This window comes from Crocodylus siamensis, chromosome 1, assembly GCF_052110815.1.
Source record: "Crocodylus siamensis isolate JL-2025a chromosome 1, ASM5211081v1, whole genome shotgun sequence".
NCBI lineage: Eukaryota > Metazoa > Chordata > Crocodylia > Crocodylidae > Crocodylus > Crocodylus siamensis.
This window is the reverse complement of record NC_143395.1, coordinates 213,752,293-213,768,356: the sequence shown is the minus strand read 5'-3', so window position 1 is coordinate 213,768,356 and position 16,064 is coordinate 213,752,293. Positions and strand designations below refer to the sequence as shown.

Below are 16,064 nucleotides of genomic sequence, written 5' to 3'. Positions count from 1 at the left end.
ATCTCTGATGCCAGGGTCTCCAAAGAGACTGGCCCCAGCAGTGCTGGCAGGGTGCATGGCTGGGCAGGGAGCTGCTCGGGGCTGGGATCTTACAGTCGTGACAGTGCAAGCTGGAGCAGGGCTAGAGCTGTGATCTGTTGCCCAGGGGATGCAGGCAGTGGATCATGGCTGTCCCAGCTCAAGCCCATGCTGTCACTGCTGCAAGATCCCAGCCCCAAAGCAGCTCCTTGCCCAGCTGTGCCCCTTGCCAGCGCTGCTTGGGTTGGTCTCCATGGAGGGCCCACGCTGTCACAGCCCCACCACTCCTGGGGTCTTCATGGATATGAACCAGAGCGACGTGGGAAGGGATTGCTGAGAAATGGAATCGGGCCACAAGTTGGATCCACCATTTTACCCACCCCTGAGTTAAAGTTACTGGAGAAACCCCAGTAGACTACTTATGAAGTTGTAGCCACTCTTTAATATGTCTGTTTTAAAGAAAAAAATATTCAGGTCACTTAAGTTTGTTCACCTGGGTCCAGATTCAGTTGACTTAATGTAGAAAATGCTAAAGTATGGGTCAGTCTTTGTGTAAATGCCATACTTGCTTTCAGAAGGGTATTTTTATTTTTCTAGAATGCAATAAGGAAGTACACAAATGTACTAATTACACTTTAATGGAGTCTTGCATAGTAAAAAACCCCCAATAATGAAACAGCACCTAGAATGTTATAATAGCTTGTCAATAGATGATGGCTTTCCAAGCAGAGAGAATTGCCTCGGCCAGGGTCCTAAAAGGCTCTGGAGACTATTGACCACCCTTAGATATTCTTTTCTTTCCCAATCTTTTCCTACCCAGGTTTGGGGACATGTTGCTGGTTAGTTTGGTACTTTGCCAGGCTGAAAAGCTAAGCTGAGTTTTTCTGGCAAGTCTGTAATTTGGATAGTAAACCTGTAGTACAGTAGAGCCTGGAATATTTTGTATAGTCATGGTTTGCAACCTTTTTAGTTCCCACTGGGTTGCTGAATTTTGAAAGAGACACTCAGCTGCTTGCTGCTACTTACTGAAAAGGGCTCCTGTTCTCCTGTCAGCCAGAATGCAGGCCAGGTTTTGTGCAACTGATTGGAGAAGTGGTACCCGTTGAAGTAAAAGCCATAGCAAACTGCTAGAGCACCTAAGCAGTCCCTGGCTATTGTCTGGCAGCATTTACCCCTGCCTATTTCTCACACCCACATTTTCATAAGGAAGCAAGGAACCTAATCCTGCAAAAAAAATCTGGGTTATGTTATAGTTACTAACCTTAAATGGAAGCAGGAAGGTGGTACACTTGTTTCATAATCACACAAACTGTTAATAGAAAGGTTCTCTTGTCTTCAAATAATGATCTCAAATCTTTTGTGGTATGCTTCTTTAAAGGGCTTCAGGAGAAGAGCTAAAGGTCAAGGCTTATCTGCCAGCAGACAAACAGTTTTTGATGACGAAAAATGGTAAGACCTAATGTTTAAATACAATAAAGCTCTTATTCGTTGAGAAAAGCAGTGATTGCAGAAAACTAATTGGAACATGCCTGCACTATCAAATCTTACACTGATCATCCCTTTGATGGGGAAACAAACCTCCCTTCTGTCTTCTGCATTTTAATTTTATTGTGACATGAAAGGCAGTTTTTGATTCTTGTTGTTCAGAATCTTTTTTTTTTTTTTCTCACAGTATGTCTTAGAATTGGGTATTGAGTGACACAGAAATTTGGTGTTAGCTTTGCAGCGTGCCTTGTTAAAAATAAACTTTTCAAATCCAGAGACATACTAAATAACCTTTTTGCTTTCTTGGCACCACCCTCCCATTGCATATCCATTCTTGTTAGCAGGGGCAAAGACCATAAGTTCAATTTTAAATAGTCTTCCTGCACCCTTACCAGTATGGAATGCATTTGGGATCTTGTGTAAAGACTTCCCAAAGTGCATTGTATGATGACGATACCTTTAGTCCCATGTAATCTGACTTTCCATACAAGTGAAGCAGCTATGTGCTGTCATGAAATGCAATGAGACCTCCATTGATGGGCATACAATTAAAGGGTTGAAGAGTTGTGCTGTCTGCGTCATTCATTGTGGTGAACAAGAAAGCTTGCACTTCTAGCAAAACTCTGAAGAAATTTTTCTTTCACAAAAAGAAGTACATCAATGAACTTGCAACAGCAAAAATGCTGGTGAAGTCCCTCTTGACTTGCTGACAAACTCTGTAATTGCTGAAGAATAGACTAATGGGATTATTGTCCTACAGAGTTGCATTACATGCTTCAACTAGAGGTGTACCAATATATCAGTCCATATTATGGGATTGGCTCAAATAAAAGAAAAATTGACATTATTGGCAATCAGCTTTTTTTTGGCTGGTATAGCCACTGATAAATGCCACATGCATGTGCACAGCTGTAGCATGCACATGGTCAGGAATGAAGCCTGGCGGCTTGGAGAACAGTGTCTGGCCAGTAAGTGTTGGGGTGAGGGGTGTGGTGGGACAGATCAAGGCCCCCATGGTAAGGGAGGGAATGGAGCTGGGGCAGGGGTAGGCGCTGCTCAGCCAGGGCGGGGCAGGGTATGGGATGGAGCCGCAGGTGTCATGCAGAGGGTGTGGGGGGGTGGGTCAGTTCTCTGCCACTGCATGTACACCTGAGGAAGGCATGGGGCGCATGTGCCTCCCCAGATTTGTGCGTGGGGCAAGGGTGGGCTGCCTGGTGTGGGCTTGGGGTCCGGGGCTGTGCCAGACTTCCTGGTGTGGGGGCTAGGTTGAGGCCGTGCTTGAGGCAGGTGCGATCGGGATGGGTGGCAGCAGCGCTGGAAGGGGGAGGGCTACGGGGTGGGCTACAGCCACCTCAGAATTCCCCATTGCCCTCTCCCAGTGCTTACCTTGCCTACCCCAAACCCACAGCTCCATCCCGCACCCTGCCCTGCCCCACCCTGTCTGGGCAGTGCCTGCCCCAACCCGAACCCCATTCCCTCCTTTACCATGGAGGCCTCGATCTATCCTCCTCCCAGATTTACCAGCCAGCTGCTGCTCTCCAAGCTGCTGGGCTACATATAGGCTATCAGATCCCTATCAGCTAATACAAGTAGTTAACAATCGGCCATCAGTATCCGCCAAAAAAATCTTTAGCGGTGCATGCCTAGCTGCAAATTAACTGTCCCAGTTTAGAGACTTAAAGTGCCCTGTGTCTTACAATGGATATACTGTTTTATAAAATATAATCCACACCTTCCCCCTCTGCTTACCCCTGCCCCCAACCACCTGGAGAAAATAGGGTTGTGCATTATGTGTGCTGGATTGGGCCTGGCTGTGCAGCATGCCAGATCTAGCTCCCAGCCTCTGAGACCCCAGACCTCTGGCATTTACCCATCCTCTGTAATAAGATTTCTCCTCCCCCTGTCCCCTTTCTTGGGGCCTTCCAAAAATGGGGTGTGTTTTATACTTAGGGGCGTGTTTTCTATATATGAGAAATTATGGTAATTAAGTTGCATTCTCCCTAGCTGTCACAAAAAGTGCTGCCTGTCACTTTTTTTGTACTGGTAATGATGATGGTTTTGGCTGAAAAAGTTCTACATGTGGCACCTGTGTGGGACTGCTTTGCCCCTTCTGTCCAAAAGAGAAAAATCCCAAGATTTCTTGCTTTGTATCATTTGGGCAAATAACATATTAGCACACCTCTGACTTAGCACCATGGAGCATTAATAATGAGTTATCAGGGAAGCCTTCAGAATGATGACTGAAAGACTTGCATGATTCTGATAGCTCTTCTAGACACAGTCTTTCTATTTATGCTAAGGAAATGTCTGCTTTAAGGCAGATTTGACTAACACTTGTTTGGTTCAAATATATAGCCACAAAACTTCAAGTTAGTATGTACCTGAATGGGTTCATATGCATGTGACAGTAAAGATAATCTTAAGTAACAGGTTAATTCTAGTTACAGTCTTTAAACTTTCCCAGCTGGCATATTCTTATCTTCTAACACTACCAGTAAAAATTGCACATTTGATTCTGACAACAAATCACCTCAAATTGCTGATCAAAAACAGCCAAGATGTACATGAAGTAAAAACTACAGTGTCTATGAAATATGGTATTCCGTGACTCTAACATGAGGTGTTTTCCCCCATTTAATGTGGGGGTAAAAAATCCCTTGTCTTAAAATCACTATGGGTATGTCCCAAGAAGTGCACGCATGCAGTGGTCTGCGTTTCCCTCTGAACAAATAGCAGTGGCATGTTTGCTGCTCTGGACACTCACAGTATGGCTCTGGCCAGTCAGGCTTCTTTTGTGGTGGTCCATGCTGCTGCTGCTGCGGCATGTGCCATGCCGCTTTTTTCCAGCAGCCTTTTTTTTTTTTTTTTTTTCCATCAGGATCTCCTAATTAGCACTTTGGCGAACAGGTACATGTGTGCTACGTGTAGTTTGCAGTACCTCATACTGCTTTGAGGTGCCACAAACTGTGTGTGCACACTTGTCAGAACGCCTTATGAGGGTGGTGGTGGCGGCGTAGGTGGCTGCTACAGCTTGGGCTCTACCCTCTACCTGGGAATGGGGCTGCAGCTGCTGTCTGCCCGCCCCTTTTTCATTTCCTTCCCTGACACACAGCTTCTGCTCCCATGCCTGCCTCTCTTTTCCCCCTTACCCTTGCTGTGTGCTGGAAGGCTCTGTCCATGCCGCAGCCTAGGGTACAGAGCTCAGCCCTAGCCCAGCCCAGCCCAGCAGCAGTGCCACACAGCCTACATGGCTGTGACTAGGGCTGTGTTGGGCGGTGCTCTGTGACCCAGGCTAAAATGAGTATGGAGCCTGCTAGTGTGAAGCAAGAGCTAGTGTGAAGGATGGGGGAAGAGCTGGGAGCAGAGGCTGGGTGGGGGGAGGAAGGGGGCAAGTTGTTTGACCTCTCTACTCTGCCTCCCTCCCCTGCAGTGATGGTGGGGGGGTTGGCATGAATTGCAGATGACCCCCCCTCCCCAATAATTGGATGCCATATATGGAAAATGTAGATTTGTTATAATTTTCAAAATTTCCATGTATGGCATCTAATTATTGGTGTGGGGGATCTTAAATTCAGTGTTACCTTAGATTCAAATAAGTATGGTAAATTGGCAAGTGGTTTTCTACGAGTCAAAGTCAAGGCCCTATGATGGGCATCAGAAGATGAAAAGTTTGTGTGGCCACTGTCTATGATGTTTTTGTTCTTACTTAGTTTCCAAGATGCATTTTGCCTTCAAGAGCTCTAAATTCTTGAAGATGTGAATCCAAATGTACTGAATTTCTAAAATGTAAATATCTTTCTTCAGAAATATTTCTAACTAAAAGAATGGATCCATATACAAGATAGATTAAATAAGAGCTGTGAGGAAGCTTGCCTAATGGCAGAAAACAGGTAATTTCTTTCATGTCTCATCTAAATAACTGTGCCTACTGTATTGTTTGATCTTTGCAGTGCCATGCTACAAACGTTGTAAACAGATGGAATACTCAGATGAACAGGAAGCAATTATAGAAGAAGATGATGGTGATGGGGGATGGGTAGACACATTTCACAATGCAGGTATTTAAGCTCTTCTAAAGATTTGCTACTTTTAATCTAAAAGACCTTCAATCTTGGATTTCTAAGGTCTTCATAGAAATGCACATCGAGTATTTGCATAATCGCTAGTACAGATAATTCATGTTATATTGCCATCTACATACCCTTCATCTAATGTGCAAGTTTTGCTTCTGGTTTAATCTCTGTGTGGGTGGGGGTGGGTGGGAAGTGAGTTGATGATTTGTTGGAAGTTTTCTCACTTAATTTTTGCAAAGCTCTTGACTGGTGCAATGGAATCTGATCCCAGATCACAACAGTTGTGCTTCCTGCCATGTCTGTGTACATGGCAGGATGTGCAACTTTTTTTAAATCAGGGATCAGATCCCAGTTGCCCCATCACTACTTATCAGTGCAGGGGGAGTTTGGGATTGTGAGCCTAGACTTCCCTTGCACTGGCAAGTTGAGAGCCACAGGCCCATGCCCATCCCCTCATCACAGCTGATTATCTTGGCCCAGACAGATCTGAGTCCAGTTCCAGACCCGCAGCAGTCTGGGCTGGCGCCAAGGTGGCCCCAGTCTCCAGACAGCCCTGAGTTGTCAACCACAGTCTCTGAACAACCCGGGGTCTCAAAATGGACCTGGGGCTGCCTAGCCAGGGATGATGATGCTCAGGAGCTTTGGAGCTGCTGGGCATGGGGCTCAAAGTCCCCAACAGGGAAGTCCTTCAGCTCACTTGCTGGGAGCCTCTGATCTGCTGTGTCCAGCAGCTTGGCCAGAACTGCCAGGTGCAGGACTTGACAGGAAAGCCCTTTGGTTCTTCCCTTGCTCACAGCCATAAAATATTCTACATTATTCATGGAACATCTTGTGGCTCATTTGCCATTTTACAGTGCCTTAAATTTGGGTGCATATATAGCACCCTTGCTGTTTATGCTGTGATATTAACACATTAATTATGCCATAAATGTTTTAGGCCCCATCTACACCTTATTACATATTAGAGATGCAGTAGCTATTGTATTTGGTAGGGAAGCTTTTGTGTGTGCAACAGATTAAACATTTAAGTAAGGAAATACTGAGAAGTGAAAACACCATTTTTGTTTGTTTTGCTTGAAGAGTGATATACTGATTAATCTTCCTTGTTAACGAGTTTGAGTAAGCTCTACAACAGTTTAACTTCAGCTCAATTAATCAATGGGAAAACAGCTTTTGTTTTACTATATTTTCACATCTTATGTGAGCTGTTGAACGGCCACAGGATTGACTCATCCTCAGGATGACAGATGTCTTCTAGTAGAAAGGTTTATTTAGGTGATAAAGGAAAATACTGTCAAATATAGAAAACTGAGCACAAAGGATTCCTTGTTTCTAGCAAGCAAACAAAGTCTCTAGAGATCATTCTTGACATCAGTCAATCTTAGTCATTGTGATAGCAACCTCTGGCAAGTAGATGCTTCTGCCTCCCATTGTGGGTGGGAAGAATGTGAGGACTAAAAACTATTTTGCCTAAACCACTTTACAAACCTCCTCAGTCTGTCTCATGCTTCTCTCTCCTTCCCTTCTTGGAGCTGGCACCTTAATTTTAGCAGAGCATTAGAAGACTGTCTGTTCATATTCCAAGAGAAGTTAACTAAGGATAGAACTTCCAGATACAGCCCTGTCCTTCCAAACATTTAAACTACTGTTAAAACACCTTCATTTTGTGACTCAACTTTTTAATAGTGTTCTGTTCCATGGTTGCCAGTGTTCGTGTATGTTGTTCCATTTGGCATCCATTGGAAAAAAGGCAACTTTGCAGTATTACAAAAATCTGGCTAGGTCTGTGTTCCTTCCTGTTCATCAAGATCTTGAACATCTTACAGTTTACCTCCAAGTCACAGTGCCCGCTCTTGACTGCAGCCGAAACTTTAATACTGACCAGTATGATGGGACAAAATTTGGCAAAAGCAATTAAGTGATGTGGAACAACAGAATAAAAACTTTTTACTAGCGATCCTACAGCTGAACCTTCTAGTCTGTCTGTCTGTCCCTTCCTACCCCCCCGACCCCCAGCTCTTGCAGAAGTGGTGGGTGTTCATTAACTGAATTAGGACATTATGCAGCAGATGTCCTTGCCTTATGGCCATGCGATGAACTTTAAAATATTAGTCTTCTAGGAAGAGACTCTTCTGTATATTCTTTCCTGGCAGAGTAGTAGAACTTCAGTGGCATATTTTTCACCCCTTGACTAGTTAACTCTCGATCTCGAATTATAGTAAAACTAGTCTCCATATGAGAGAGCCAAAGTATCCTGGAGTCAGTTTTAGGATGTCATGATGCTGAGTCCCTTTAGCATGGCAGGAAGGATAGTAAGCAAGAATGACTTTGCTAGCAAACAGATCATTTTAACTGGCTGGTAGTGTTTATCTGCTAGTAGCTGTTTATCCCTAAATGGCTAGGCTGTATTGGCTAATCCAATCTGTTGCCCAGCAGAATATCCAGGATTTTAGTAGTGAAGCCATCTAAGATGATCTTCCCCTCAGTTGATTAATGGGACTGGGTATTGTATCAAAATGGAACAAAGGGCCTTGTAAGATCATCGGTAAAACTAGAGGGGATACAGGTCCTGATGAGGTGTATTGAAGGACTATTCAGTGCACTGAGCAATGTCTAATGGCAGAAAGCATCAGGTACTCTGCTAGAGATTCATATTACACTTACCAGGCACTTCAGTTTGACATGCTTGATACTACTGATGGACATGAATCTTTTGTAACAGTTCAGTGCCACCATTAGTACCAGTAAGAGCTATTTGTGTCTTTAGTTTGCCCTGCACTGCTCAATCTGAAAAAAATGTACTTAAAGCACACGCACCAATTATCTTGCAAGATTCCTGTGTCAACTTGTTTTGTCTCTTTATGACATTATTGGATTGCACAAGGTCTTCAGAAAAGTGTTTTCATTTCAGTCAACTTCAGTGCTGAATAATAACAGGCATCTTTCCAGTTCCTCAGATCACTCTTCAAAATGTAATTGAAAGGACTGAATGCCGTTTTGTGATCCCTTTGTTTATCATTGGGATCTGCTTAATTTGCGAATTCACAGATGCCAGTTAGTGGCAAGGGAAAGGCCTGCAAAATTGGCTTTTTGTTCTGTGACTAAGCCGCAAAAATTGCCTTGTCTGGCTGTGAATTAAGTAGGTCCTTTTATCATCAGTAAAGAAACAAGTATGTTCTTGATTTCTGGGTTATAATGATGCTTGTGTTAATTTAACATGTGTTGCAGGAGTGACAGAAACAGTTCAGGAGATCACGTTGGACAGCAAGGTATTTGTCTGCTTATGAATTTTGGCATACGGAGGAGAAAGTTTGATGGACAATAGAAGCCTGATTCAGGGTTCATAAACAGTAAAGAGAGCTAATGTTGTCAGCAAAGCTATGCACATCAAGAAGACGCATGAAGGAATGACTGTACTGTGAATTTCATAATAGGGTATTGTAATATCAGTATAAGCATATACACATGCCCACTAAATGAGGCAAGGTTATTTTTAATTCATTCTGTTCATATGTTCCCCTTGCATGTATAAGCTAAAAATGAAATTCCACTCCAGTTTACAGTGCGTGGATCTGTAAAGTCATCAGAATATTGGGGGACCTTATGTTAATGAATAATAACTCAGTTTGTGGTCACTAGTGTACATGTATATAAGTAGTGTTTTGTGGCTTTTTGTATTGTTTGTCTTAGGTTTTTTTTAGTTTGGTTTGGTTTGGTTTTTAAACCCTGGTATCTTTAGGGTGGTAGAAGTATGCTGTGATTGGGACCACTGATGTATCTTACCTAGGTTTACTTCTATGTTAGACTTCTCTCCACATTTCTTAGATACTAGCGTATAAAAATCACCAACGTAAGAAATTAAATCACCAACTCTACCACTATATTTGATTGAGTAGCTTCTTCCTGTTTTTTCCAAAATTATCACCATAGAGCAGGGACCAAATCTGAAAAACTCCAACCTTGAAGATACCAAGCATATGGGGGAAAACACTTGCAAATGGAAATGCTCTCTCTGCTTTAACTGTGATATGCAGGTTTGAAGAGCACTGTGTGAAAGATGCGTGTGGAACTTAAGACCTTGGGGGGGGTTGTTTGTTTTTTGTTGTTTGCTTTTTTTTAAATGCATCACTACTAGAACCAGAGAGGTGTTCTTCTGAACTGCAGGGGAAGGTCTCCAAAGCCAGAGTATGGTAGGCAAGAACTGTTTAACAAATTAAGGAAGAGGCCTAGTATGTGCCACATGTAAGCAATATGGCTATGTAAGATGTATTAAGTAGTTTTCCCGACAGTTGTACAAAAGCATTTTTGCTATATTCAACATGGAATTGTTCCAGAAATGCATTTGTCTGGCAAAAAAAACTTGGTGGGGGGAGTAGGGGAAAAGATTCACTGGTATGCTGAATTCCTTTCTTCACTCGATCAAAAACACGGATGTATGTATCCAGTTGAATATTTTTTTCCCTTCATCTGGAGTATTGATTCAATGAACCTTGTTAGCCTCAGGGTATTTAGCTTGATGGACCAGTGTTTTGATTTGATCTAACACAAGTCCTAGAATTCATGTGAAATTGCATTAGGATAGGTTTTGTTAATATGTAGGGTTTCCCATACTTATATGCTGTACAGGCAGTCCTCAGACTTGTGACACAATTGGTTCCTGAAAACCGTGTCTTAAGTTGAAACGTTGTAACTAGGAACCAATTTTCTCATAAGAAACAATGTTATAAATGGGGGATTGGTTTCTGAACCAAGGCCCAATACCCTATTTTCACCAAAAATATCCCAGAATTTTGTGCTCGCTCAGTTAGAGATGAGTAATATAGCTACATTAATGTATTTATATTGTAAATAGCAATCATTGATTTGAGGTGACTTTGCTGGACTTTTTGAAGGGCTCTTGGTTAGACTTTTTGAAGGGTTCTTGGCTGGAGTCTTCTCAGGAGTCTTGGCTGCAGGTTCTTCTGGAGTCTTGTCTGTTTTCTTAAAGAAAGGAGGAAGTTTGGACAGATGTTCTCCAGGGAGATGAGCAACACAGCGAACTTGTTCGCTGGCATGGTGTCACAATGCTTGATCGATGTAAGTCAAAACTGACATCATAAAGTTGAAACGGGTTTTCAATTCATAAAAGTTGTAAGTGCGAAACATTGTAACTGGAAATGTTGTAAGTTGAGGACTGCCTGTACTCAAAAACACTTGGAGTACATCAGCTATGTAGGCAAGCAAGCCATACTGTTTATGCACTTGGCAATTTGATGCAGGGCCTTTTAACATAAAAAAATTGTTCTGTATGGAAAGAAAAGAATATTGGACAAAGAGCACATGGTGTATCCATTTTTCAGTTTGACCTGCTGTAGTATCTAAAACTTCCTCTGTGAGAGATCGTGGATCAAAGTTGGTTTTGGACGACTTGGGAATCTTGCATAGTTTTAAAACAAATAGAGAATTGTTGCATAGTTGACATAAACCTGTTGGTGCCATACCTAAACCCAAGTATTTAATCTTGACTGCAAATGATATCTTACAACCTGAACAGCTACAGAAGTCATCTATTGACTTTGTAGGTTGAACTACTTGCTTTAGAAGCAAGATAAATAAGTCTATGTCACTAATAACTTGTAGTGGATTTTTTGTCTTCCAAAAATTTTAAACTGCATTTTTAAACTAAAATGCTGAAGTACAATACCAGTTTTCTACTTGCTAGTAGGTATTTTTATTGAAATGATTTATGCATGCTGCTTGGCTTCATAAACATGGTCACTACAAATTAGATTTTTGCACACAGCAGGAAAGCTGCATGGGACATTTTTTAAGCACAGGTATTCCTAAAACAGTTGTCACTTACTTTCAATTTAATTTCAAAGGACAGTATAAAATTGCCAGGTCCGTCAGCACCTTGTGAAGATGAGGAGGAGGAAGATGAAGGGGAAGCAGCTGACATGGAAGGTATTTCCTTTTTAAGCTGGATAGGATGCATGTTGTTTCATTCATGTCAATCGCTGTAGCATGTAGTAGGAAAGCAGTGCAGCTTCCTTCCCTAAGAGGCTTTCTAAAAGGTCCAAGCCCTCACTGGATTTAATTCTCTTTTTATGCTGGATTTACACTTGTGTGACTCCACCTATTCTACTAGAATTAATCCTGTTTGTTTTTTTTTCATGAGTAATTGAAATATGTTGGTTGGCAACACAACCAAATTCAAGAGAACAAAACCTGGGAAGTCTAACATGGCTTCCCAGTGATTGCTGTGTACACACAGTTATGCTTCTTTAAAGCCACCCAGTGAGAAGTACTGATATTCTAATGCTTTCTATAAGGATAACCTACCAAGTTGTTCTAGTATACAGTCTTATAATAATAAAATGGAGTCTAGATGTAGTTTGTTGGAAGGTTAAAAAGCCTGCCTGGATAAAAATATATATATTGCATACGTGCAGGTTTTAAAAGAAGTGTATGCATGTGCACAGGGGGATCAAGGTTCCAGTGACAAGCTAGGCACAAAGTCAGTTTTGTTCTGTTTTTTTTTTTTTTTTGCAGAATATGAAGAGAGTGGGTTGCTGGAAGCAGATGATGTAAGTGAACTGTTCTGTACCTCCTCTGCAACATTCCTTTTACCAAGTCTTAGCATAAGCTCAGTGGAAATGATGTTGTCAGAGACCAAAAAAAAACCACATTGGCTTACCCAAGAAAAACTAAAAGTGCAGCTCCTTCCTATGACCTGGGTGCAACATTAGTTTGAACTTTTGCAGTCTTTGGATCCCTTTTTAGGGTTGGTGCAAAGGGGAATTAAGGAAGACTATGCTGCTTAAGAATGTAATTGTTCATAATGCTATTTTGTCTTAAATCTTGAATAATAGGCAACACTTGATACAAGAACAATAGTTGAAGCTAGCAAAACTAAAGCTGACGTTGGAGGGGAAGATGCTATTTTACAGACCAGAACTTATGACCTCTACATCACTTATGACAAATATTACCAAACGCCAAGACTCTGGTTATTTGGATATGATGAGGTATACCCATACTTGTACCACTTGTGTGAACTTTCATACTTGCCACATAGCATAGCAAGGCCAGCTTGTTTCCACTTGACTAAATGTATATGTATTTGTATGTAATGGAAGCTGTGAGGAAATAATAGGCATTCAGGGTTGTAGTCAACACTTACTGGGCTTGTGTGAAGAAAGAAGCAAGGTTCTACTTTTTTAATTACCAGTCCGTTCTGATGGTGCACAGGAAAGTAAGGAATACATCACCTTGAGTTTTTTGTCTCTTCAGGGTCAATGGAAGCAAAAATCTCTATTTGTGGTGTGGGTGATGTAAGCAGGTATAAGGACTGAAATTACATGGGAAGAAGGTTCATTGAATAAGAAAACGCTTTCATTCTATTACAAAAGATTGTAGAATCTTACTTTAAGGATGCTATAAGCCTTATTCTGTGAATAACTAGACTGAGGAACCACAGGTTTGACATCCAGATATATTGAATCAGTCCTTAGTTCTTTCAGTTTATGATATGCAAAACACAATGTTGTGCATCTGTTCTGTAAATTTTAAAGCTCCCCTAGCAGTTTTTCTTAAAGTTTTTTCTTTCTCATCAGAGGTCTCTTCTTTCCCCCATTGCTTGCTACTCTGCCTCAGTGAATGTTGTAAGTTATAGGATCCTTTAGGATAGGAGACATTGTCTAAGTATAAAATGTTGTCAAACTTGCTGAGCAAAAGATGTGATCCTGCATTGGACACTTCTTACTAAACTTATATTTCCCTTCACTTGTAGCAACGACAGCCTTTAACAGTAGAGCACATGTATGAAGATATTAGTCAAGATCATGCCAAGAAAACAGTAACAATTGAAAATCATCCTCACCTTCCTCCACCTCCCATGTGTTCAGTTCATCCATGCAGGTATACCTTCAGACTTTTTTTATTTCTTGACTAAACCAACCTTTGAAAAGTCTATGAATGTCATTGTTTTGGCTTTGCCAGTGATTTGGTGTTGGGTAGGTGCTGTATCAAGCAATCATAAATACTCCTGTCCTTGACACTTTACCTTATCCAGTTGTGATTGTGGGGTGTTCATTCTTTTTGAGAGGTAGAGATGTGGTAGAATAGAGTGAGCAATTCCTTGAATAGACATCTCTACACAATACCAGAATTTCTTTATTAGGATTAGTCATGGCTTGTTGCTCTGTTTTGAAAATTCTCAAATAGCTGCTCAAAAGTGAATTCTTTGTGAGTGACTTTTCTTAATCCTCAGACATTTAAATCCTACTGCTTCTGTTTGCTACAAGAGATCAGAACTATCTTTATTTCAGTTTAGAATGATCTTTCAGGAGACTAACTTTATACAAATGGAAAACATTGAGTTTTTTTTAAAGGTCTTGACTGTTTATTGCATTAGATGCTGAAGAAGTAAACTTCAGCTCATGGAAGTTTATGGGAGAGTGTGTGTGGTGGGGGGGGAAGAGAGATCTACTTCAGTTAAGTGTATAAGGTGCAAATCTGTCCTGCCTTCTATTTCAGACTAACAGCTCTAACTACATATCACTATTCAGCTGATACAAGTATCCAGCACTTTTCTGTTTTCTTGCACTTCCACATAAATTCCAGAAAGTGGCAGATAAGTGCTTACAACTTATAAATAAACTGATTTATTTTTTCAGGTACTGTTGCTGAGATGGTGCTACAAAATCAATTTATTGTCGCCAGTTCTGTTAGATAGGTTAAAACAGAATACTGAGTCAGCACTAATTCTCTTTGTGGATACTTTAACTCCACATGAAGAATGCTTTTGTGCAGCTTAGTCCATGCACTTCCAAAGGGGCAGACAAACCAAGGGCCCTAGCTTATTTAGCAATCTTGCCCATGTAGATGCGTCTTCAGAGCTGTCTGCTCTTAGATACTTTTAAGGTTTCTGTTTAATTGTCACAGTAAACTATTTGCACAGGTTAACATCTGTGTACCAGTAGAATTGGGTTTTGAAATCTTATATTGTGGGTTTTTTCAGTTTTTTTTCAATTTTTACATTTTTCAGCTGAAGGACAAGAAGATACAGCTTATCGTGATTATGACCTAGCTATGCACCTGTCTATTTATGGGGTCTCAGAGTACACTTGCCTGGGGTCTGGCCTGATGCCTTTGGGCAGGAGTCTGTAATTTGCTTACTCTGAAACTAAGATTACAACCCCTGGGTGTCATCCATGAATACTTTCCCATGACTAACTAGGATATGGACTCTGCATAAATCCTTGATAATGTACATTTGCAGCAGTCCAGGGTCAGCATCTTTCAAACAAAGCTTGCTTTTTATTCTCCAAAAGTGCCATGTACAAAGCATTTAAAGCAAAGCTGAATAGCACGTCACTCTATATATGTAGGTTGTTATACCTTCAAATTATTTCTGGTAGGAGGAAATAGCTTAGCGTACTGACTGCATCAGGTTTCAGCATGCTTTGATCCTAAGCTTAGCCATGGAAAGAGTACCCCACTGTAAGAATACATCCTGTGAGAGATCCTCTCTTTGCCCAACCTCTTGATGGCTCAGCCATGTTTGTCCTGACCTGTTCTGAAGGTATGTGCTCAAGCTTCCTTATCTGTATCATAGTCTTGCCTGCCTTGCTCCATTCTTAACCCTTTTATGGTCTCATGTGCTTTAACTCTGCATGCACAGAAAAGCAGACACTTTCCTAGATCATGACTTATGATGAGGGGGGAAGCAGCGGTGGGCAGGAGCCCTGGGGCCAGGACCAGTATTACAGCTTAGAAAGGCCAGCCCTTGTACCTCATGAAGAAGGTGTGGGTGGGCTGAGGCTGAGAGTAGAGCAGGTTGAGCTGGACGTGATCAGAGAAGAGAAGCCGAGACTGTGAGAAGCTGGGCTAGAGGAAGCGGGCTAAAGCCAAGAGGGCTGATGGTTGTACAGGTTGGTGAATGATTCAAGAGTGAGACCACACACACCCATATGCTCCTTTACCCCATACATACCTATGCACACCCTTCCCCATATATACACATACTCATACACACACATCCACAGTCCCCCACAAACCCTGTACCCACCCACCCATGCCCCCACATCCCTCCTCCCCCACACAATATACTAAAATAAGACTTAATTTTAAGCTATCATGAAATCACCTTTAGGTACACTGCACAAATGCATGTAAATCAGGACAAAAATATTTTTTTGAAATCAAAGTAACATAAGTTATAATAGATGTTTGATTTTTTTTTTTTTTTTAAGAATATAATTTGTGGGGGGGTTTTCTGGTTCTGGTTCCAAGATGGTAAACCCCCTGGCAAAAAGAGTACTGCTGGGGGCAAGGGGAGGGACTTCTGTTAACAAAGGTCAGCAGATCGAGGGCTGGACTTCCAGTCCCAAGATGGTGACCAGAGGGCAGGATACCTGTCAAGGGGCCAGGCTGCCCATATGGTCTTCAACAGCTCGCTAAAACTCCGTTAAGTGGCCCTCTCTCCAAAATAATTGCCCATCCCTG

At 41.7% G+C, this 16,064-nt stretch overlaps 1 protein-coding gene across 2 annotated transcripts in view; it reads left to right on the top strand.

Moving 5' to 3' along the window:
* Positions 1-16,064, top strand: part of ATG3 (autophagy related 3) — a 41,117-nt gene that overhangs the window by 14,873 nt on the left and 10,180 nt on the right. Inside the window, exons 4-10 of one of the 2 annotated variants that reach the window (XM_090056321.1) lie at positions 1,397-1,467; positions 5,454-5,561; positions 8,805-8,845; positions 11,438-11,519; positions 12,108-12,142; positions 12,428-12,583; positions 13,348-13,475. In XM_090056321.1, the coding sequence (XP_089912447.1) occupies positions 1,397-1,467; positions 5,454-5,561; positions 8,805-8,845; positions 11,438-11,519; positions 12,108-12,142; positions 12,428-12,583; positions 13,348-13,475 (621 nt within the window). Of the gene's footprint in view, positions 1-1,396; positions 1,468-5,453; positions 5,564-8,797; positions 8,846-11,437; positions 11,520-12,107; positions 12,143-12,427; positions 12,584-13,347; positions 13,476-16,064 lie in introns of both variants that reach the window. The other variant, XM_090056330.1, reaches the window with a different exon arrangement.